This window comes from Carettochelys insculpta, chromosome 6, assembly GCF_033958435.1.
Source record: "Carettochelys insculpta isolate YL-2023 chromosome 6, ASM3395843v1, whole genome shotgun sequence".
NCBI classification, from domain to species: Eukaryota; Metazoa; Chordata; order Testudines; family Carettochelyidae; genus Carettochelys; species Carettochelys insculpta.
The window spans coordinates 12,837,227-12,858,453 of NC_134142.1; the positions used below are offsets into that span (position 1 = coordinate 12,837,227).

The 21,227-nt window shown below is 49.2% G+C and overlaps 1 protein-coding gene across 1 annotated transcript; it reads left to right on the forward strand.

Annotated features, from left to right (window-relative positions):
- The first annotated feature begins 889 nt into the window (after positions 1-889).
- On the forward strand, positions 890-17,665 carry DACT1 (dishevelled binding antagonist of beta catenin 1). Its single transcript, XM_074996290.1, has 4 exons — positions 890-1,398; positions 4,775-4,907; positions 5,650-5,805; positions 9,174-17,665. Exons 1-4 carry the CDS (start codon positions 1,030-1,032, stop codon positions 11,030-11,032), a joined length of 2,517 nt encoding a protein of 838 aa, XP_074852391.1. The 5' UTR covers positions 890-1,029; the 3' UTR covers positions 11,033-17,665.
- The last annotated feature ends 3,562 nt before the right edge of the window (positions 17,666-21,227 follow it).

Genomic DNA, 21,227 nt, shown 5'->3' on the forward strand with positions numbered 1-21,227 from the left:
GAGACTTCATTCACCCTAGTATGAGGTCTCAGTGCATCTGGTTACTACAGCAGTATAACCCTCAGTGTGGACGTGCTTATCCCAGTACAAGTGCCGGGTATGGCTGAAGCGCTACAGTCTGCAGTGGAAAAAGCCATTCTTATACTGGGCCCAGAGTCTCCTTGCAGGGGGCATTATTCTGGCCGTTTAAACACACACCTGAGCAGGCACTGGCATCTCTCCCATGCAGACAAGCCATAGGTCGGGGTTCTCCACCTTCTTCTTTCTGTGACACCTTCCAACCGCAACATACTATACAAAGTCCCCGGCCCAACGCTCACAACTGGTTTTCTGCATTTCAGAGCCAGGGTGGGCATTCGGGGACATCCGCAGCTGCCGGAGGCCCCATGCCACAGGGGGCGCCGCTGTGAAGCCAAGTAGCTGAGGCTTCTTTCTGTCTGAGCTCCAGATGGCGGGCTCGGGCCTTCAGCCCCACGCAGCTTTCTGCCCTGGGCTGCAGACTCTGACACTGAGCCGCCTCGTGGCCCCCCCGCCAAGCCGCTCAGGACCTCCCGGGGGCGCGGCCCCATGACTGCAAGCCACTGCCCTGACTGGAGGGCCGGTGCTAAGGGCCCCCCCCCCCCGCACAACGGGAGGCAGCTCGGAGGCTCTCTCCGGGGGCAGGGGCTGCACGAGGCGGAGGGGCCGGGAGAGGAAGGGGCAGCGCAGGGCCTCGGCGGGCGAGGCGCAGGGGCCGGGCGGGGAGAAGCTGGAGGAGGGAGGCGCCGCAGAGCGCCAGCAGCCGAGGATGCCGCTGCTGCGGGGCTGAGCCTGCAGAGGACAGGGGGCGTGGGCGTGGGCGGCGGCAGCGGGGCGGGAGGAGGGGGCTGCGCGCCCCTGGCCCTTTGCAGCGGCGGCGCTCGCAGCAGCCGCAGGAGCGGGGCGCTCCGCCACTCGTGCTCCGCAGCATCCCGGCCCCGGCCCGCCCTGCGCGGCTGGCAGCAGCCGGACCCCCGGCAGCCCCGGGCAGCTCCCCGCTCCCCATGCGCGATGAAGCCGAGCCCGGCGGCCGCCGCTGCTGCTGCTGCTAAGGAGCCGGAGCCGGGGCAGGCGGCGGTGGCGGTGGCGGTGGCGGCGCCCCGGGAGCCCGATGCCCGCTGGAGGGAGAAGGGCGAGGCGGAGGCGGAGCGGCAGCGCACCCGGGAGCGGCTGGAGGCCACGCTGGCCGGGCTGGGCGAGCTGGACTACCTGCGCCAGCGGCAGGAGCTGCTGGTCAAGAGCCTGCTGCTGAGCCACCGCCCGGGGGCCGCCCCCAGCGCCGCGGGGCCCCGCGGGGAGCCGCCCGGGGAGGGGGACGCGCAGCGCAGCCTGGAGGAGAAGTTCCTGGAGGAGAACATCCTCCTGCTGAGGAGGCAGCTGGTGAGCGGGGCAGGGCTGGGGCCGCGAGCGCCGGGCTGGGGGCTGGGGGCGGCGGAGCACCCGGGGGCGCACCGGGGAGAGCCCCGGGGTGGGGGGGGGCGCAGGGGGCAGGGAGCACCCGCGGAGAGCCCTAGGCTGGGGGGCTGGAAACAGCCGGGGGCGCCCCGCGGGCAGCCTGGGACTGGGGGCGGCGGAGCACCCGGGGGCGCACCGGGCAGAGCCCCGGAGTGGGGAGGGGGCGCAGGGGGAGGCGGGGCGCGTGGGGGGCGCGCCGCGGGGGTTCTGCCCCGGGCCGGGGCGCCTCGGCAGCGCTCCAGAGCCCGGGTCCCCGGTGCCCCACTGAGTCTGATCCTTCTCGGCGCCTCTGTACGACCCCGGCGGGGGGCGCTCTGCTCCCCCCGCCCGCCCACGGGGGCTCCTACGGGCGCGCGTGGAACCCGCCAGCTCCTTGCCGGTCGGTCTCCGCTCGCTCTGCCGGGCGCAGGGGCCGGAGCGCTCCCGGTTCCCGGGGTGCAGCCCCCCCTCCTCCAGCCCCCAGCTAACAAAAGCAGCCGGTGCGGCCCAGCGCCCCCGCGGGGCTCCTCTTCCACCGCCGCGGTGAGCCGCCTCCCTGATCCCCGAGCTCCCCTCGGCCCGTCCCCACTGCCTGGGGGCCTGGCAAGTGTGAGGGTCGCGGGGCCTCGCCGGGCGGGAGGTACTGCAGCGAAATGAGCCATCCGCTGTGCGGTGCGAGGCGCTGTGCTCGGGGGGTTCTGCCCGTCCCTTCCTGCCCCAGCAGGCGGGGGGCGTGCAGCGTTGCTTGGGCTGACCCTCTGTCGGAGCTGCGGCCCACGCCTGGGGCTTTCCTTAAAGCGAGGAGAAAGACGAGTTCAAGCACCCGCAGGATCTTGCCGCTGGCTTTGCCACATGGCCTCGCAGGACCTCTGTTTGCACCGGCCGTGTAAAATAACTAATACCTCGGTGGGGAAGAGCACAAGGATGGCCAGAAAAAATGTACTTCACTCTCCGGGGTGGGCATCTTCATGCAAAAGCCTGATGGCTGCTGAACCCAGCCACTCAGAGGCATGGGCGGAGGAGGCGTTTATCCTTTTCTTACCAGGAAAGAAATACGTGCCCTTATTTTGAAAAGCCCCACTTACATCTCCACGGCAGAGATCTTTCGAAAGAAGCCCTCCCGGAAGATGTCTTCCCAAAGAACTTCTTCCGAAAGAGCGCGTCCACATTCAAGAGAGCGAGCTGTTGTGTCGAAAGGGAGCGTCCACACCGCCCCTGCTCTTTCCAAAGAACGGGCCAGGGATCGAAAAATCAGGCCCCGTGGGGATTGCTCTTTAGAAAGAGGGGCCCTGCGGCGCGTCTACACATTTTTTTTTCCCGAAAGATGCTTTCGGAAGGGGGCACTGTTTCTGAAATGGGAAAGGAAGAGTGATTTCGAAAGGAGCACCACAGTCTTTCGACTGACTTTCGAAAGAACGCTTTTTGCGTGTAGACGCTCCACCGGATCTTTCGAAAGAGGCCCCTTTTTTCGGAAAATGTTCCGAAGGAATGTGCTCGTGTAGATTCAGCCATACTGTCTGAGCTGTGTCCAGCAAAGTCAAGGTGTGTTTCTGCTGATTTGTGTGAGGTGGATTGGGCCCAAAGGCTATATTTGTGATATTTTAGTGGGAGTGGTGTGCAGTTTTCAGGATCAGGCCCTTTAAAATAAGGATGCTTTTGTTGAAAATGAGCTTTGTAGCTTGTGGGGGAGAGAGAACTGGATGTGAAATGGGGGATCATTTTTCAATGAAAATAACTCACAGCTGTGCAAGGCATTCTTTGTGCCACAATCAGGCTCGGCATTTGTGCATATTGGCTCTGACCAAGAGAGAGGCTGGATTGGATGTGCTCTTGTAAATCTTGGTCGCTTTTCTAGGTTTTTTTTTTTTTTGTTTAAGCCATTTGGTTCAGTAAATATATACAGATAGGTTTTTTCCTTCTAAAAAAGGTCATTTGACTGTTCAGGAATTATTAGCTGCCTAATGGCCACACAGGAATTACAAGTTGAACGTCCCTCATCCGGCACCCTCAGGACCTGGCCAGTGTTGGACAAGGGAATTTGTCGGATGATGGGAGCTCAGTATTTTCTAGCACATTGCCAACTCTTCCACTGCTTTCTTAGAAAACATTTAGGGGTAAATTAAAGCTAAATAACAGCACAGGACACAGAGAGCCAGAAGTGGTGGCTGTAAACAAAGTTTGTGGGACCACAGGAATCTTGGCCACACACACAAGCGGTCATCCAGCTAACTAAAATCATGCTGGATTTTGGATTTTGCTGGATGAGAGAGTTCTGGATTTGAGAGGTTCGACTTGTATTTCTCAGAATTAGGGGAACTCTTTAATTTGTGCACTTGACATTCCGGCTTTGAACCAAATGCAGGATTCCTCATCTCTCCTGGCGGAGCAGGGTCTTGGGCAGTTGGTGGCACAGTGAGTTCCCACTGTCAACTTGCCACCTGGAGCCAATTCTAGCTCATGTCAGAGGTGGAAAAAGAATTTGCTTGCCCTTGTGGTCCCAAGTGTCTAGTGCTGTCTGCTGGTTGGTCCAGCTCAGTGGGTCTCAGCATGTGTACCAGTCACTAGGCCACATTAACTGTCTATGTTAATGGGTTGCAACCAAAACATACATATATATTATCATGGCCTTGAGGATATCCTATGGGCTGCAGCTGTGTGCTGATCGGGCTGCAGGTTGAGAACCAATGGTCTTGGGAATTCTATTAGCCTTCCAAACTTGGGCCTTATCAAACACCCATTGAATTGAATGCAAAGCTCCCATTGGCCTAATGGTTTTAGGATCAGGGCCTTTATGATCACCAACACTCGGAAACTCATTGGAGCACTGCTCAGTGCAATGTAAAAGTATTCGTGGCTGTGTGTATAAAAATTGAGGCACTGGACAGATGATGGATAGATACCATTGTAATGTATGTGGAGAAACTGATTACACTGGCCTCGGGATAACGAGCTTGCAAAACCAGTCTTTATTGCACCTTGTATATCATCAAAATTACCTTCATGAATAGCTTAAACAGTCTTACAATCGTAATGGGGGAAGAGAAGGGATTACTCCTCCTACTTATTGCTTTGTAAAATTAATGAAAGAACCTTGATCTTGGCTCCTGTAACCTTACCCGTACGTTTTAAGAAAGTAATCTTATAATAATGTGTAGCAGAAACAGAGAGATTCCATATTATAGCTGGTTGAATTTTTATCTTGAACGTCCAGGCAAGTTTTTCAGAAAACTGACACAGAATTTACAACCTATTCTTCAGATGATATTTGTGGCCCATTTGTTTCTGGACAAAAAAGATGACGTTGCTTTCTCTTGTTTTCCAGAACTGCTTGAGAAGGCGAGATGCTGGTCTTTTAAGTCAGCTGCAAGAACTGGACAAACAGATAAGTGATCTAAGATTGGATGTAGAAAAGACTACAGATGAGCGCCTTGAGACAGACAGTCGTCCAAGTTCAGGTAAACCCTATATGCTGAAAAACGGATCCACCCAACAATTAGTTACAAAACTGTCCAGAATCTTCCCAGCCACTTAACAGTGGAGAACAAACAAAGGGGTCACAGCATGGCAGTCAGTGGTGACGTAATGAGACCAAGACAAATTCTGGAAACACTGAAAATATTACTGACTTTGTATTCACAGGCTATTTAAGGATTATTGAGAGCATGCTGCACATTCATGTGTCTGGTTTTGAGAAAGTGGGTTTTCTTTTAAAAAAATAATGCCAGAAAGCATCATTAGTTTTATTTAAAGGAATTGGGTTGCAAGAAAAAAGACAGGAAGGCAGTAGCAACAGTGGCTAAGGAGCCTTGTAGAGAGTCCTACACCTAAGTAATACTGGTAGGATGGTTGTCAAGAGACATAAAATCCTCTTAAATGAGATTTGAAGGCAAGTACAGCTAGATTTCTCTTCACAAAATCCTTACAGCTTTTAGTTTGAATTTTGCTTTAAAAATTGTTCAGGATATTAATATTTCAAAGGCTAAATGACATCTAACTGCCTTTTCAATTAACAGAAATAGTCTCAGCATTGTAATATTACCATATGGTATAACTAATCTGGATAATTGAATGAAATGGTATAAGTTGTTTGAGATGCAGTGAGCCAAAATACACAGAAACTCAATTGCTTTTCTAAGGGGATGGGAATTTTGTGCATAACAAAGAGAACCAAAATAAACCCACTTTTTATTTTTGTAGGGTTTTATGAGTTGAGTGATGGGGCCTCTGGATCACTTTCCAATTCCTCTAACTCAGTCTTCAGTGAATGTTTATCCAGTTGCCATTCTAGCACCTGTTTTTGCAGCCCTTTGGAGACATCTTTGAATAGCTCTGATGGCCGTCCAAAATCTACAGGTACAGTAAAAGCTGGTATAATACATTGTATTCTAGCAAGCAGCTTTGGTTTATCAGTAGAAGTGCTGCTCTGGGCTAGCAGAGTCCTATTAAACTCTTCCTTTTTTTCCGTTTGCTACCCGACATGTTAAAGTAAAGTAATCCAGAAAGATTCTAATGGCTGACATTTGTTGCATGTATGTGGCATCAGAGAGATTCACCCTCCACGTTTTGACTCATTGGAATAAGTCTGTGAGCACCTAGAAACCCGTGATCAACCGTGATATTTTCTATCCAGTAGAGGGCAGTGGTACATATATACATAAGCAAATTTATTTGCTGCCTTTAGAAAACAATTTTTACCAAAGTGAAAAAGCCCCCAGAATCAATATGCATTATGGGTAGTGCATCTTTTTGTCTATCAGCATATGTGCATGAAGGTTATGTATTGAGGCCAGTTACTGCAAGATTTCTGTTTCAGAAATCCTCTAATTTGTTGTGTAGGTCTGGAAAGAAGGGGTTAAACATAAGTCCTTGATTGAGTTTGGATACGAAAGGCTGCTTACAAGCAGACATGTATCATTTGGTGCTCAGAACTTAAGTTCTGCAGTGTGAGGTTAAATAATAGTGGGCATGGTTTGGAAAGTGAGAGGGGGTTCCCCCCACAACTGCAATCCTTGTGCAGGTGAGAAAAATTACCCCAGTCCTCCTAGCGAGCAGCCCCATTGGTCTAACTGGAGCTGGTCATCCAAATACAGAAGTCAGACTTTATCTAGGAGTGGGTCCTAAAACTGTGACTGTTTGTGGGTCCTAAAACTGTGACTTTGTAGCAATTCTGAGATGTTTGAGAGCTTTCTGATGACCCTCCGGGCTGCTTGATGAAATTTAATCTACAGGAATTCTTTATCAAGCATGTTTAAAAACTGATCCCGCCCAGAGCTCTTCAGCAGATCACATTGCTGGTTTTCACTATGCAGAATGGATATATGGAACCAATTAGGACAGCCTATCCCACTGTCCACAGTGGCATGTTTCAGTAAAGTTGTCTTGACTATTCTCTGTGAATGTTAGACTAGAACAGAGAATTTAAGTACTACTGTAACACAACCTATAATAAGTCGGCTGCTCTTCTCTTAAGATCCTGTTAGCCCCATTCCTCCCCTCAAAGCAGCACTTCCTGTGTCTGAAGTCTCTAGCTACATCTACACCTGCCCCTCCCTTTTGGAAAGGGCATGTAAATGAAGCAGACTGAAAATGCTAATGATACACTTATGAATATTCACCACCTCATTTGCATAACAGCAGCCACCCAGAGTGTCAAAAGTGCTGCTTTTGAATTGCAAACTAGACATGTAGATGGGGTTACTTCGAAAGGAAACTCTGATTTTGAAAGCACCCTTCTTCCCAAATTTTTTTAGGAAGAAGGGTGCTTTCGAAATTGGGGCACCCTTTTGAAGAAAGCCTGGGTACATGGCTATTTTAATTTCGACAGGCTGGGTGGCTGCCATTATGCAAATGAGCCTCTGTATATTCATATCAGCACCTCATTTGCATTTTCAAACTACCATAATTTACATGCCCCTTTTGAAAGGGAGGAGCAGTGTCACCAGGGCCTATGGGAACAGTGGGAGCTAAGTGTGTTTGAAAAAAAAAAATCAGGCATTTTACATAGGTGACTCAATATGGTCTTAAGTGACAAACATCAGACATTTGTTGTGAACATTTTGACCTAAGCAACTAGCCCCCAAGGACCTCTCTTGCAGGGCTGGGAAGAGAACCTTGTATCTCTCAGCTCTCACGCCCATGCTTCCATCTGAACAGTCTTTGATGTCCCCTCCCCCCCCAAGGAGCTTTTATTATTCATGTTCTTTTGAGGCTGGATAATTTTTCCCTAAACAGAGCTGGAAAATTTTGAAACACAACAAAAGCAGTTCTAAGTAAATGCTGCAGAAGCCCATGGTCAGCCTGAAGATCGCGAAGAAAAGGATTGTTAATAATTGCACTTCAGCTGACTGTTAATAGTTTTACTGGTGTAATAATTGGTTTGCTCCCTCTGGGTTATTTTTGGGTTTAATAGTGTAATATAACATGTAACGTGCACGTGCTCAGGCTTTCTACAGTCTTGCATCTAGCAGTTCATGTGGATGTTGTAAATCTTAACTGTAGTATTGGAGAGACTTCTGATACAAAGTATCAGAGGGGTCACTGTGTTAATCTGTATCTGCACAAACAAGAAGTCCCATGGCACCTTACAGATGAACAGATATTTTGGAACATAAGGTTTCATGGCAAAGACCTGTCTTTGCTCCAATATATCTTTAGTCTATAAGGTGTCACAGGACTGCTTGTTGTTTGTGCTGATAGAATGTGGAAGATTTTGTATTGGTGTAACTGTGTAGCTTCGGCGTATGTTTTTTTTTTCTTTTTTAACCAGTGTAGTTATATAGCGATACCACTGCAGCATATTCTTCTATCTGTACAAAAATATAAGGGCAAATCTGTGTGACACAGGCTCTCCTAATAATAGTGTATCAGCATAGTTGTTCCAGCAGAACCTCATAGTGTGGATGTAATAAGAGAAGTTTTTCTGCCTGTGTAGTGACACCATCTTCCTTAGTGATGTTAGCAATGTTCTTGTAGCTGTGTCAGACCCAGGAAATTAGAGAGACAAGGTGGATGATATACTAACTTTTAGTGGATCACTTTCTGCATGCATAGCTGCGTCTACACTCGGAGTTTTGCCAGCATAGCTGTGTTGTTCCAGAATGTGGTTTTTTTATGGCCTGACTGACATAGCTAAGCTTGAAAGCCTCTCTCTCTTGCCACCAGAAATTGGTCCAATAAAAAATTGCCTCCCCACCTCGCTTCTCCAAGAGCTATGCTAACAAAACATTGCAGTGTGGACCTGAAGCTTGGTCTATACTAGGCAGGCAAGTCAAATACAGATGTGCAATTCTAGCTATGGCAATTGCCTAGATAGAATTGACTGATCTGCAATCGACTTATGTGGCTGGGCACACTGAGGGAGGTTGATGGGAGAAACTCTCCCATTGACTTCCTTTACTAATTGTGACATCAAGGAGTATAGAGGTCGACTGCCAACCCCAGATAGTTTGACTTTGCACATCTCTTCCAGGTGTGCAAAACTGAACTCTGGAAGATCGATCTTGAACGGGTCGATCTTCCCCATAGTATAGATGAGGCCTGAGAGTAAATGTCTTTAAACCAGAATAACTGAATCCACAGAGTTACAGAATTGCCATAGTTAAAGTGGTACAACTTCTGGGTGTTGACAAGGCCAAAGTCTTCAAACATATCTTAGAAATGACTAAATGATAGCAGAACTCCACAATGGCTGAATCTTTAAACTCTCTCCAAATACATTTCAGATCTCATAGACTGGATGGATTATAATAAGGAAGGCCAGCATGAGGACCTGGCAGCAGGTGCGGGCTGTCGTTCTCTCTCCACACCGCACTCAAATTCCCTTGATGTGGTTGCAGATGTACATCCAAAGTATCAGTGTGACTTGGTATCCAAAAATGGGAATGATGTGTACCGTTACCCCAGTCCCCTCCATGCAGTCGCTGTACAGAGTCCAATGTTTCTCCTACCGGTGACTGGTAATCCCCCAAGAGAAGAGGAAAGACGTGGTTGCAATGTTAATGATGTTTGCATTGGAGCAGAACCAGACTCTGTGAAAGCAGGCAATTCCTTGCTGCCACAGAGCTCGTGGTCTGGAGCCTGTCCTTCAGCCAACAAAAAAATAGATGGCTACATCTTGAGCCTGGTTCAGAAGAAGACACATTCTGTAAGGACTAACAAGCCAAGAACAAATCTGAATGCTGACCCCACAAAAGGTATTTTGAGACATGGGAGCATGTGCGTCAGGCAAGCTGCTGCTGTTTCACCCACTAACGTTGTGAACCTGAAGAATTCTAAACAAGCCTGTTTGCCTACCGGTGGAACAGCTGCTTTGGATACCAGCACCTTCTCACCATTAAATCAGCGGTCAAAAGAAGCTAATGGGGAGCAGCTGGAAAGCAGGAAGATGTCTACAACTGGGGCCTACCCACCAAGCACTGTCAATGAACTTCAAAGCAAACACCCGTCAAGGAATGGCAAATCGGCATCTCAAGAACCAACCTGGGGTCCTGTAGCTACAGCAGGGGATGTATTGAAGGAAAAGGGCCAGCTCTTTGCTGCATCTCCTAAAGAAAGTTCTGGTCGGCAGACGACACTGCAGCTGGAGAATAAAGTGCCTCCGCCACCCAAAAAGATACTGCTAAGAAACACCTTGCAAGCGGCTCAGCCCACTGTGCTGCCTCATGAGGAGAGACCCACGTTGGATTTCAAGAGCGAGGGCTCTTCCTCTCAGAGCCTGGATGAAGGAGGCTTACTGGTGAGTGCTCAGTACATACCCGCACAACACCAAAGCCTGAAGCTTCACAAAAGCACCAGAAGTGTCAAAGTTCTGAAAAGCTCTACTCTGAAACACAGATCCCATCTGGCCAGCCTGCTGGAAACCAGCGCACCGACCGGGAGGGAGAAAACCAAGTCAGCTGGTAAAAAGTGTCGGTTCCGCGATGACGTGGATACAAATAAGAAACTTAAAAAGCCCTCTGGGAGAGGGAAGAGAAGCAGCAGTTCACAGCTGGAGCCAAGCCAACCAAGCAGGCAGCCTGGCCTCCATAAATCTGGGATTAGGTCTCACGGACACGGCAGAGAAGTTGTGGTGGCCAAACCTAAACACAAGCGAGGAGATTATCGCCGGTGGAAGTCATCAGCAGAGGTCTCTTATGAGGAAGCCCTGAGAAGGGCAAGAAGAAACAGGAGAGAAGCCGTCAGCGTCTATCCACAAGTTCCTTCCCCGTATGTCAGCCCCTATGCTTACATTGCTAGTGACTCTGAATATTCAGCAGAGTGTGAGTCCCTGTTTCATTCCACCGTAGTGGACACCAGTGAAGATGAGCGGAGTAACTACACCACAAACTGCTTTGGGGACAGTGAGTCCAGCCTGAGTGAGGTGGAGTTTGTTGGGGAGAGCACAACTACTAGTGACTCTGATGAAAGTGGGGGGCTTATCTGGTCTCAGTTTGTTCAGACTCTTCCTATCCAAACAGTGGCCGCTCCAGAGCTGCAGGAAAATGCAGCAAAGGCCTTTGTCAAAATCAAAGCCTCCCATAACCTCAAGAAGAAAATCCTTCGCTTCCGATCTGGTTCTCTCAAGCTGATGACAACTGTCTAATGAAGTGACTTGTCCACATGGAACGTATCTGTTTCTACTTCAAGAAACAAGGGGCTTTTGTGTAAATATTTTCATAGATTTTTTTTTAAAATACAAATATTTAAAATTTAAGGTAAATTATGACACGGCTTCAGAACTTGGGTGGATACTAGTGCCTTTTCGTAGACATAAAGACCATTAAACTAGTTTAAACAAACCCTTGCCATTTCAGTGGTGACAGCTTCAAGTGCATAGTATCAGAAGGCTTTGAAAAATAATGTTCCCAAGAATGGATCTTCTTTGCCTATTCTGTCTTGGAATACCAGGAGATCAATTGTTTAAAGTCATAAGTGGAGGATCCTAATGTTTGTTCTTCCTTCATTTTTTCTGTTCCAGTTCCTGCATGCAGACCATGTCTCTCTTTTAGTCTGGCTGGACTTCCTCTTCTTGCAACCTCTTCTTTCTCCATCTGTGAGTACAATGCCTAACACAATGGGTCCGCATCCACAACTAGGATGCCGAGGTGCTGTGGTAATACAAATAACAGAAACGGCCCTCGCTTAATTTCCCTTGTGAGTTGCCTTCTCCAAAAGGCATTCTGCTAAAGAGCTCCCCAATGTGCTTCCTGTGCATGGGACTCCCAGTAATCGCCCTCCCGAAGGAACCACTGGATCAGCTGGGAAAGGCTCAATAACTCTTCCATATATTGTGTAAAAGTGCTTTTTAAAAACATATGCATGTCATGTGCATGAATATCAATAGTTTTAATATGTCTGTCACTGTCAAGTTACTGTACATCACAAACAGCTGTTTTTATATATCACTGTGTAAATTAATAACCCATCATATGCTGAAATAAACAGTCTGTTTTAATACTTTTTACACTGCTGTAGAACCAGCATTTGGCCTTGTGACACGTGCTGTATCTGAACTCCACGATGGATTGGAGGCGTTCCTGTGTTTGGGACTTGTACAGTGAAGCAGGGAAGGAGAGACGCGGGTTGGCTGTAGCGCAGCATGACTCAGTTCTTTCTTAAAGAGTTAGGATTTGCGTGGAGCAGGATGGGATGTAGGAGTTCATGAATAAACCTTGTGCTGACACCTGTGAGCATCTGTCTGCTTGTTGGGGCCTTGCCATGCTACTTGTTGAACCTCTCTGGTCCAGCACTCTCTCATCCAGCAACATCCATTGTCCGGCATGATTTTAATTAGCCGAATATCTGCTTATCCTGGGTGCAGCCGAAGTTTGTTTACAGCCACCAGTCCTGGCCCTCAGTCTTCTGTGCGGTTATTTAGCTGTAATTCACTCCAAAATGTCTTCTAAGAGCCCAGTAGGCAGTGGAAGTGTTGGTGATGCTGCTAGACAATACTGACCTCCTGTGGTCAGGCAAATTCTCTAGTTGGGAACCAGTCTGGTCCTATTGGTGCTGACTAGAGAGGTTCAACCTGTAGTCCTATGTAACCCCTGTGAGCCATGATTTTTCCACTTCAGGCATGGCAGTCATTGGCTTTTCCCCATCAGGATGGTCCTACCCCAGGAAGAGAATAAGAAGTAGGAGGCGGCCTGAAAACCTTGCACTCCCCTTTATCAGCTTCTTTCATCCCTGTGGGGTGGAGGTGAATCTCTGGGCTGTGTCTGAGAAGTGGGGACCCCAAAAAAGATGTTGGTATTGTTGGTGCAATGCTATGGCCAAAAGGGCTAATGAGGTCCTGGGATGCACAAACGGGGATCTTGAGTAGGAGGAAGAGGTCATTTTACCTCTGTACTTGGCCCTGATGTGGCTGCTGCTGGAATCCTTTCTCCAGCACTCCTGCCCTCTATTCAAGGACTATTCATACACTGGAGTGGGCTCAGAGAAGATTCAAGGATTAGAAAACACACTTTGGAGCAGAGGCCATCAGCCCCCGGCCTGGGTGCCGAGAGTGGCACATGAGCCCATTTTCATCAGCACGTGAGGCAGGAGTTCAACCCTGACCCCTCTCCCCCATTCAGCCAGGAGCTTGCTCAAAGCCATGTTGCCTGTGGATTAACGAAGGCCAGCTAATGCTACCAACCGCCAACTAAACGGTAAAGCTTTGCATCTTAATCTGTTTATTAATGAAGCTGTTGTCGGTAGGGTTGTTAGTGACTTTAAAAAGTATCACCTGCCCTTGGACAGTACACAGAGGCCAAATTTTGGCACTCTGCCTCAGGGAGATTGTTGACTCCTAGCTTAGTGTGTTGGACTCAAAAAAGTTCCATCTGTTTGGCTTAACAAGGAGTTTAATGAGTGACTTGATCACAAACTAAATGTATCAACATGGGGAACAAATATTTAAAAATGGGCTTCTCCATCTTGCAGAGAAAGGTATAACACGAACTAATAGCTGGACATTGGAGCTAGACAAATTTAGAATGGCCACAAGGTTTGCCTTGGCATCCGTAAGGATCGTCGACCATTGGAACAATTTACCAAGGGATGTGGTGGTTTTTCACCACCAACAGCTTAAATCAAAACTGGATGTTTTTCAAATGGCTGCTCTAGGAGTTCATGGGAGGAAGGTTTATAGCCTGTGTTAGGCTGAAGGTCAGAGTAGGTCATCACAGTGGTCCCTTCTGGCCTGGGAATATGACTTGGAGGCAACACCTCTGCTCCCTCATGCTACCTAGGTGGGCTGTCCCAGTAAGACGGTACTCCCGGCCTTCATTGTGAGGGCGTGGGCCATTGCCCAAGATACTCACTAGGGGAGGGTTAATTGCAGCTCTGGTGAGGTTCTGGGCATCTCCCCAGTCACTCCATGGATGACTTCTCCATCCTGTTCTGTGGGTGGGTACAGGAGGGCCCTGTTCCCTGTGAGCTGAGTACGTGGGTGGCCCACCCAGGAGACATTCAGATGCCACCTAGCTTATCAGCAGAGCACCCTTAACACCCACAGCCAGCGGCATGTGGTTGTGGTGGTGCATGTTTGCAGCTACTGCAGTGCACACAACAAAATTTATTCTGCATACAGATGGGAAACATTAGAACACCGACAAGGGGTGGTGCCTGTACATCCTTCTCAGTAACTACTGACAAGTAGCTTTCTGGTGGTAGAGCTTGTCTCCCCCCTGCTGCTGTCATGGGGGCTAACATGAGGGCTAAGTTTCCTCTCCACAGCTGGAGCAGAGGATGGGATATCTGATTTCTGAGAGCAAAGGTGGTGCTCCCTGGGGACCTTGCATTTCATTGACATCCCTCCAAGCTTGGATGGGAGTGACTAAAGGCAGTTGCACTTGGGTATTGCCCTGTCAGCTCTACTTCTAGAGGGGCAGCCTTCTCTTTGTGGGTTGTCCCAGGGTCTTTCCAACTCTCCTCCCACACACCCGGTTGGCACAGAGCAGGACACTTTCTCGAACGGTTGTTATTCTGGAGACTTGTTCTAGAAGAGGAAAACACCCTCTTGAGAGTAATGGTATTACACAGGGCTGCTTCTAACCATGCAATCATGGTGGTTGAATTTGCAGATTGTAATCAGTCAGGAACCCTAAAATCACTCCCTTCTGGTTGTTATTAGGAAGGATGATTTATAACAGCAAAAAATTGCAACTATTAAAATAAGATGGTGAAAAATGTGCATCTATGCTTAGCTATTTCCTTCTCTCTCCTGTCCACCAGTTACTTTGTGCAGACATGAGTAGTTTGTACTAACACATTTATATTTCAAAATGAGTCATTCTTATTAAAATATTGGGAACTGGCTGCAGCAAGCGGGGGGATGCGTTATATTTCTTGAGACACCGTTTTTATAAGGATGATCCATAGCTTGATACAGCCTTCTTTGTAGTTTCGGCAAACTTTCTCCAGCCATGAGTGCATCACCAAAATGTATCTATTCATGACACACAATCTTTCAGAGCACAACAAAGATGTGAATGTCCCAATACGCCATCCAATAGGTGTGGCAGGCAGTCAACTGCGTCTGCAGAGTACTCTCTGTCCATGAGGCTAGGAAAAAACAGCAGTAAGACAAAATGATGGGGGGAGCTTTAAAATTATTGCTCCTGTTACATGCATTGCAATTGTACATTATCTCCTGTCAGATGAAAGTGGCTGCTTTCTAAGCCAGAGTGGCTAAGGAATTGCCTTTTTGGTTATGAAAACAACAAAATCTAAACGATCCACCACCATCCAAATGATGCTGAGAACACTGGGAAGCAGCTGCAGCAGCAGCCAGTTTTGTACCCTGAAATAGTTTGTTACTAGACTTGGGGAAATTGGCTGATGGTATTTCTAGCTTAATGGCAACTGAGCTCGCCTTTCCTTCGAGCATTTTAAAAAGGGCTTGAAGCTCCTTTGACTATATTTAGCATTTTGTGCATCTGTATGCGGGGCAAAGGGGGGTTTGTTTTGTTTTGTTTTGTTTTAAGATGGGAATCTTGAAATACTTGAAAACTCAGACCAGTCCAAATGCTGGTTATGGATCCTTCTCCTCTCTGGACCTGAATGTGATCATGGAAACACAATTGATGGTAAATGTTCATAGGTTTAGACTGGCAGCTAGTTAAATACTTGGCACACGCTTCTTTAAACTAATTGGCTTTCATCTCTAACCTCTTGCATCTTTCTGATGTATCTTTCGTACTGTCCATGTTTTAATTATCCTCCTGGTTTGTAGTAGCTGTTGGAGCTTTGCAGCTGAAATGTTTTTTTCTCTTTGCACACTGGCTTGTTGTAGGGTGGCTAAGGGTATTTGCTGCTCAGCGCCAATCAAGTAAAACACTACGGATTTAATTTTAAAAGCATGGTGTTCTCTCGACTTCAGTAGACATATTTGTGATCAAAGCTCAGCATTTGTTTACATGCTTTGCTGGACTGGGGCAATGGAGTTGGGGTTGAGGGAGGGAGAGAAAATCCAACAAAGACAGGTGCGTTAGGTTGTAAGGAAGGGCTGAGATGGGTTTCCTAATCCTCTATTTAAGGAGAGATGGGTTCAAACAAACCATGAAGCCAAAAGGAATCTTCTGACCCATTCACACCTTTCCTTTCTGCCAGCGGGGGGGCCCCTGGTAATCTACCTATGCAAAACCAATCATGGTGACACGCCTGCAATTCCTTCCCCCTTTAACTTGAAAGTTTAGAGAAGTGGAAAGAAGGAAAGCCCGGCTTGTGGGCCAAACCATTATTCTGTGCAAGGGTTTTATACAAAACTGGCCCTTATGACAGGGAGAGAATGTACTGTCCTGTAGTATATATCACAGAGTGACTGGCTCTCTGAGGAGCAGATGGGCCCAGACCCACCTGTGACTGGTGGAGGACCTTCTGAGGAGCACATGGCCCTTTTTAAAGCCCTGTTTAGAGGGGAACTGCAGAAGGCAGGTTGGACTGCTGAGGTTAGGTCTGAAGCAGGACCACTCAGGGAGCCTTACAGGAGGGCTGCAAGGAGCTGAGACATGCTGTGGCTGCAAGTCCTGTTCCAGCAGCACTGTGAAGGCCATGAGTGTCAACTACAGCAAAGCCCTAGGACAAAGTGGAGCAGCTGCCCCAGCTCCTGTGTGTTTGGGGACCCCGGGGTGGCTGCCCAGCTGTCCTATGGACAGGAGAGGGGTGGATTACCTGGGACTGGGTGGTTGCTGTAGCACTAGGAGGTTGCCACCTTCCCTTGTGCCCCTGCCCCTGCAATCACCATGTGGGGGCATAAACTGCAGCCTGCCCTGTTCCTCTGCACCCTCCCAGCCCCCTGAGCCCTGCTTCTCTGCAGCAGTGCAAAATGGCACTCCCCACCACCTGCAGAACAGCAGGACTCAGTGGGGTGAGAGGGTGCGGGCTGGAGGGCGCTGAGGGGAGGTGATCCCTGGACCAGCTGGTTGGGGAGGTGTAGCCAGACATGAACCCCCCATCTGGCCTTTTCTTCTTCTCCCCCCCCACACTGGGAGAGACAGAGAGAGAAACAAGCAAGGGAGACAGGTAGCCTTTGATGTCCTGGGAACGCAGGTGTGCTGTCTCGCCCAGCCTCTCTACTATACACAAAAACCAGACAGTGAATGGGCTAGCTAATGGCCGCCCTTCTGGCTGATCTTGGTGATTGACACGCCTGATCACTTCCCCAGGAAGAACGGGGAACCCCCGCCCATCACCTCCGAAGGTGCCCAACTGTCCACAATTCACAGGTGGAAATTAAGCCTTGCACCTTCCCTGGGAAACCTGGGGTTCAACCATATTCCTCCCGATTGGCCACTTGAGACCAGGAAGAAGCCTAAGTGACAAAAGGCGTATAAAGGGGCTTGGCAGCCCACCCCCCTTTGAGTTTCAATCACCTACACCTGCTGGCCAGGTCTGGAATTAACTCCCGAGACTGGGGACGCCTGGTTCGTATCTACTTCTTCCCAAGGGATTGAGAGAAAGATTCTGGGTCACACCGAATCTAGGAGGCAGGGGTAAGAATTACACCTGTATTACACTTCTTTCCTGTAGGAATTGAGGGAAAGACTCTGGTTCCACCAGGTCTAAGAGGCAGGGGTGAAAATCACACCTGCAACGTGCCTTTCTTGTGTACACATTAATTGTATTAGTTTAAGCTAGCTAGTTTGTCTAAAACTTTTCTTACTTTAAATTGTGTTGTTTCCCCTTTAAAAAAACTGCAAGTACTAACTTGTACTTTAATCATTTGTCTTAGTTAAATTGTTTCTATCTTTGTATAAATAAAAAGTAACTGTTAAAGCCTCTCTAAGTGTAATTTTCCTCTTGCTGCTGTACCCGAACTAAACACAAACCAAAGAACCCAGCCTGCCCTGGCTACTTAGCGTAGCTGCTGGTGTGGCATCACCCCCTTTACCCCACCAGACCTTTAGCTGGCACCTGGGCATCGGCTCACAGGAGGTCATGTGGAGTAGGGGAGAGACAGGATCTGTGGTGCAGGAGGGTTGCCTGGGCCCCACATGTAGGGCACTGAGGGTGGAGTTGCCTCAGTTCCCTCCCCACCCCCCGGACAGCCCTGAGCAAGGTCCAGCTTGGCTAATGGGCCATGTAACTCAGCATCCTGGCTTCCTCCAGGGTGTTCCTCAAAGAGAATGAAGAAAACAGGACCCTGCATCAAGTGAGCCATTCCCTGTTGTCCAGCCCCAGCTTCTGGCAGCCAGAGGTGCATGCCAGTGAGCCAGGTGCTCCCTGAAGTCAATGGGAGTGTTGCCATTGGGTCACTCACTGCTACTGCTTCTGTTGCTTTCACGCCTCCCGGTTGCTGCAGAGACTATTTTCAGTCTAGTCAATGCCGTCCGTATTGGCTTTTGAAATCACACACCCAGATGAATGAAGGGCAAGCCAGAAAAGCTCAAGCATTTACTTAAACTAAAGCTTGGTTTGTTTCACCTCACCCTCCTTGGTCCCCTGCTGTCTGCCACCTCCCGAGTGAGCTCATGTTCCTCTCACAGGCCCCTCCGGATTTGCCTTTCACTGAGAGAGAAAAAAGTTGTCCTCAGAGCATGGTGCATTCTTCCTTTTTTCCCATTTCTCTCCCAAGCTGGTCTCATGGTGCTATTGTTACCGATGGTATCAAAATATCATCGTAACAGGGTCAGGCCAGCAGGCCCTGGGTAGGAGGGTAAAAGGCAGCTCAGGATGCAGCCTGGGCTAGGAGAAGAACAGAAAAAGCTAGTTAAGGTCCGAGGTGGTGGCACGAGGGAGAGGCAGCAGTTAATCAAGGGGGGCCAGCTGATCTCACTGCCAGGGTGCAAAAACTGTCCCAGGCAGGGGAAAGAACAAGGTAAGGAACTACACATCTCCTGGGACTGAAAGGGACCTTTGGAGGTCAGCTAGTCCAATCCCCTGCCTTCTTGGCAAGACCAACCACCATCCCTGAGTTCAGCTGGCCCCAATCCCTAAATAGCCTTCTCAAGGATTGAGCTCACAACCTGGGGTTTAAGCATACCCATGCTCAAACCACTGAGCTATCCCTCCTGTCTCAAACAAGTCCAGCACTTAGGAAAGGCAGCAGGCAGGGAGAGGGAGCAACGAACAAGAGAGTGCTGGGGTCTACTTGCACAGAAAGCCTGAAGCCCTGACTGGACAAGGGGGAAAGGACTGAATAGCCCACCCAGGCTGGCAGAGGTGGGTGCAGCCTAATCTCCCCAGCAAGAAGGGAGAGGTGTGGGAGCCTGGCTGGACACAGGGGTGCTCTGCCATGCCACTTTAAAAAAATGCAGGAAAGGAGCTTCCCTCGCTTTTGAAGCCTCAGCCTCTCTGCCCACAGATGGCTGGTGTAAAACAAAGACCCCAATTCAAAATAGGGTTCCGGTGCCCATGACTGAACAGTTCTGTGGCATTTATAAGAGTGGAGTGAGCAGAACCCTGGAGGTGCAGGATAACAAAGCGGAGTGGTAGAAAGTGCTCATGTCCAGCCTGGAAGCAGGCAAAAGCTTTTGGATTGGTGAGAAAGGGAAAAGCTCCTATCCCATTGCTACTTGCTCTTATCCCTCTCAGAAATGGGGTGCAGGAGCTCTGGTTTGCCATCTGCTGCTGAGCTGGGAGGTCTGTGTGGGCATGAGAGTCCCATGGCCTGAGATGTGTTGGTGAGAAGTAAGCATGTAATACACACCTGTAACTACTCTGCTCTGTTAAGATGGTGTTTTTCCCCAGTGGCCTGATGAATGTTTCCGCTGGGAGCAGGACTAGGGTGACTGATCAGTGGGCTGTTGTACAAATCTAGAATATGAGGGGTAAACTAATGCTGAATGGCCTTTCCCCTTATCACCTGCCCCTCATCCATTTCCCTGGTCCCCCTCCGGGCCTTCAGTGGTGGGCAGCAGATGGCTTTAGTTTTGTGTCGAAAGCCCAGCCTGGATTGGGTTTTGTGAGGAGCTGTATAAGATTAATGTTTGCCTCCTTCCCCAGCTGCTGAACAGCCTGCTGCATGCAAATGCACAGTGGCTGCACTGCCGTGGTTTGGGCCTGTGTAGTTAAGAGCTGTGGGGTCTTTTAGGCAGAAGCATGCTCCAGAATGGTGCATTTATTTTTAAATGCTAAGCTGCCTTTTCATTCCTCTCCCTGATTCTTTTGTAAAGGTAACATGGAGATAGTGATCGCTGTTAGTTCTCCCCCCCCCATTTTGACCTCCTGTGCCAGGCTTTGTTTTCAGAGGCTCTGTGTTAGCATTTAGCTGACCTTGTGGTTCCAGCATGGGACTGGGATGCAAACTCTGTGGTCAGTTCCTGACTCTGCTACAGACTACTTGAGTGACCCTGGTCAAATCACTTATAAACGCTGTAAAATGGGGCTAATAAGCCTTCCTTTCTCTGGGTTAATCTACATGACCAGGCTACATTGGTGCAGCTGCACTGATGCAGCAGTAATGTGTCTGGCAAAGATGTGCTGGGGCTATGTGCGAATGCTTTCCTGTCAGTATAATTACTCCACCTGAATGAGAGGTGGTGGGAGAACTTTTCCCACTGATGCCACAGTGTGGATATGGCTTTAAGGCAACATCACTTATGCCACTTGGTGTGCGTGGTATCAGGCAGCTCCAAGGAGTCTGGGGCAAAGTGATAGGTCAAGAAATGTTTCACCGTTACATGGCGCTATATCCGGGCCTGCCAATAGGGACAGCAGGAGGGATGAGGACATTTGTCTTGGGGCTTGGTGACTCTAAGGGGCCTCAGGCTTCCAGCTGCTGCTTCTGCTATGTGCGGCAGTGGGTGGAGCCTCAGTCCGCTTTGAATCACCGCTGTAACATCACATCAGGTGCTCCCTGTGGCTCTGAGGGCTGGAGGTGTGGGCACGCCATGGTCTGGGTGGTGCTAAGCACTGGCTGCCTGGCCCCACCTCCTCCTCCCAAGACCCTGCCCCTTCACAGGGCATGGAACCAACCCCCCACGCACTTTGCTGTTGGCTCCACTGACCATCTCGCTTGTCTGGGAGGTTATGCTGATGTCTTAGAACGTTGAAGTGAACTACCTCCACCATTTCAACCAATGGAGAGAAACATATGCCTTTTCTCTCCATAGGAGTGGTTGACTGCCAGTCTGTAACTGGGAATTACCCTGCTATGTGGTAGCAGTTTTCAGGTATCTAAAAGGGTGTCGTAAGGAGGAGGGAGGAAACTTGTTGTTCTTGGCCTCTGAGGCTGGAACAAGAAGCAATGGGCTTAAACTGCAGCAAGGGAGGTTTAGGCTGGACATTAGGAAAAAGTTCTTAACTGTCAGGGTGGTCAAACACTGGAATAAATTGCCTAGGGAGGTTGTGGAATCTCCATCTCTGGAGATATT

What these genes read in the sequence shown, in the direction of transcription:
- DACT1 (XM_074996290.1), top strand. Translation starts at nt 1,030, where the DNA reads ATGAAGCCGAGCCCGGCGGCCGCCGCTGCTGCTGCTGCTAAGGAGCCG. An exon ending in TCCTGCTGAGGAGGCAGCTG is followed by an intron (nt 1,399 to 4,774) that starts GTGAGCGGGGCA and finishes CTTGTTTTCCAG; the next exon opens with AACTGCTTGAGAAGGCGAGA. An exon ending in AGACAGTCGTCCAAGTTCAG is followed by an intron (nt 4,908 to 5,649) that starts GTAAACCCTATA and finishes TTATTTTTGTAG; the next exon opens with GGTTTTATGAGTTGAGTGAT.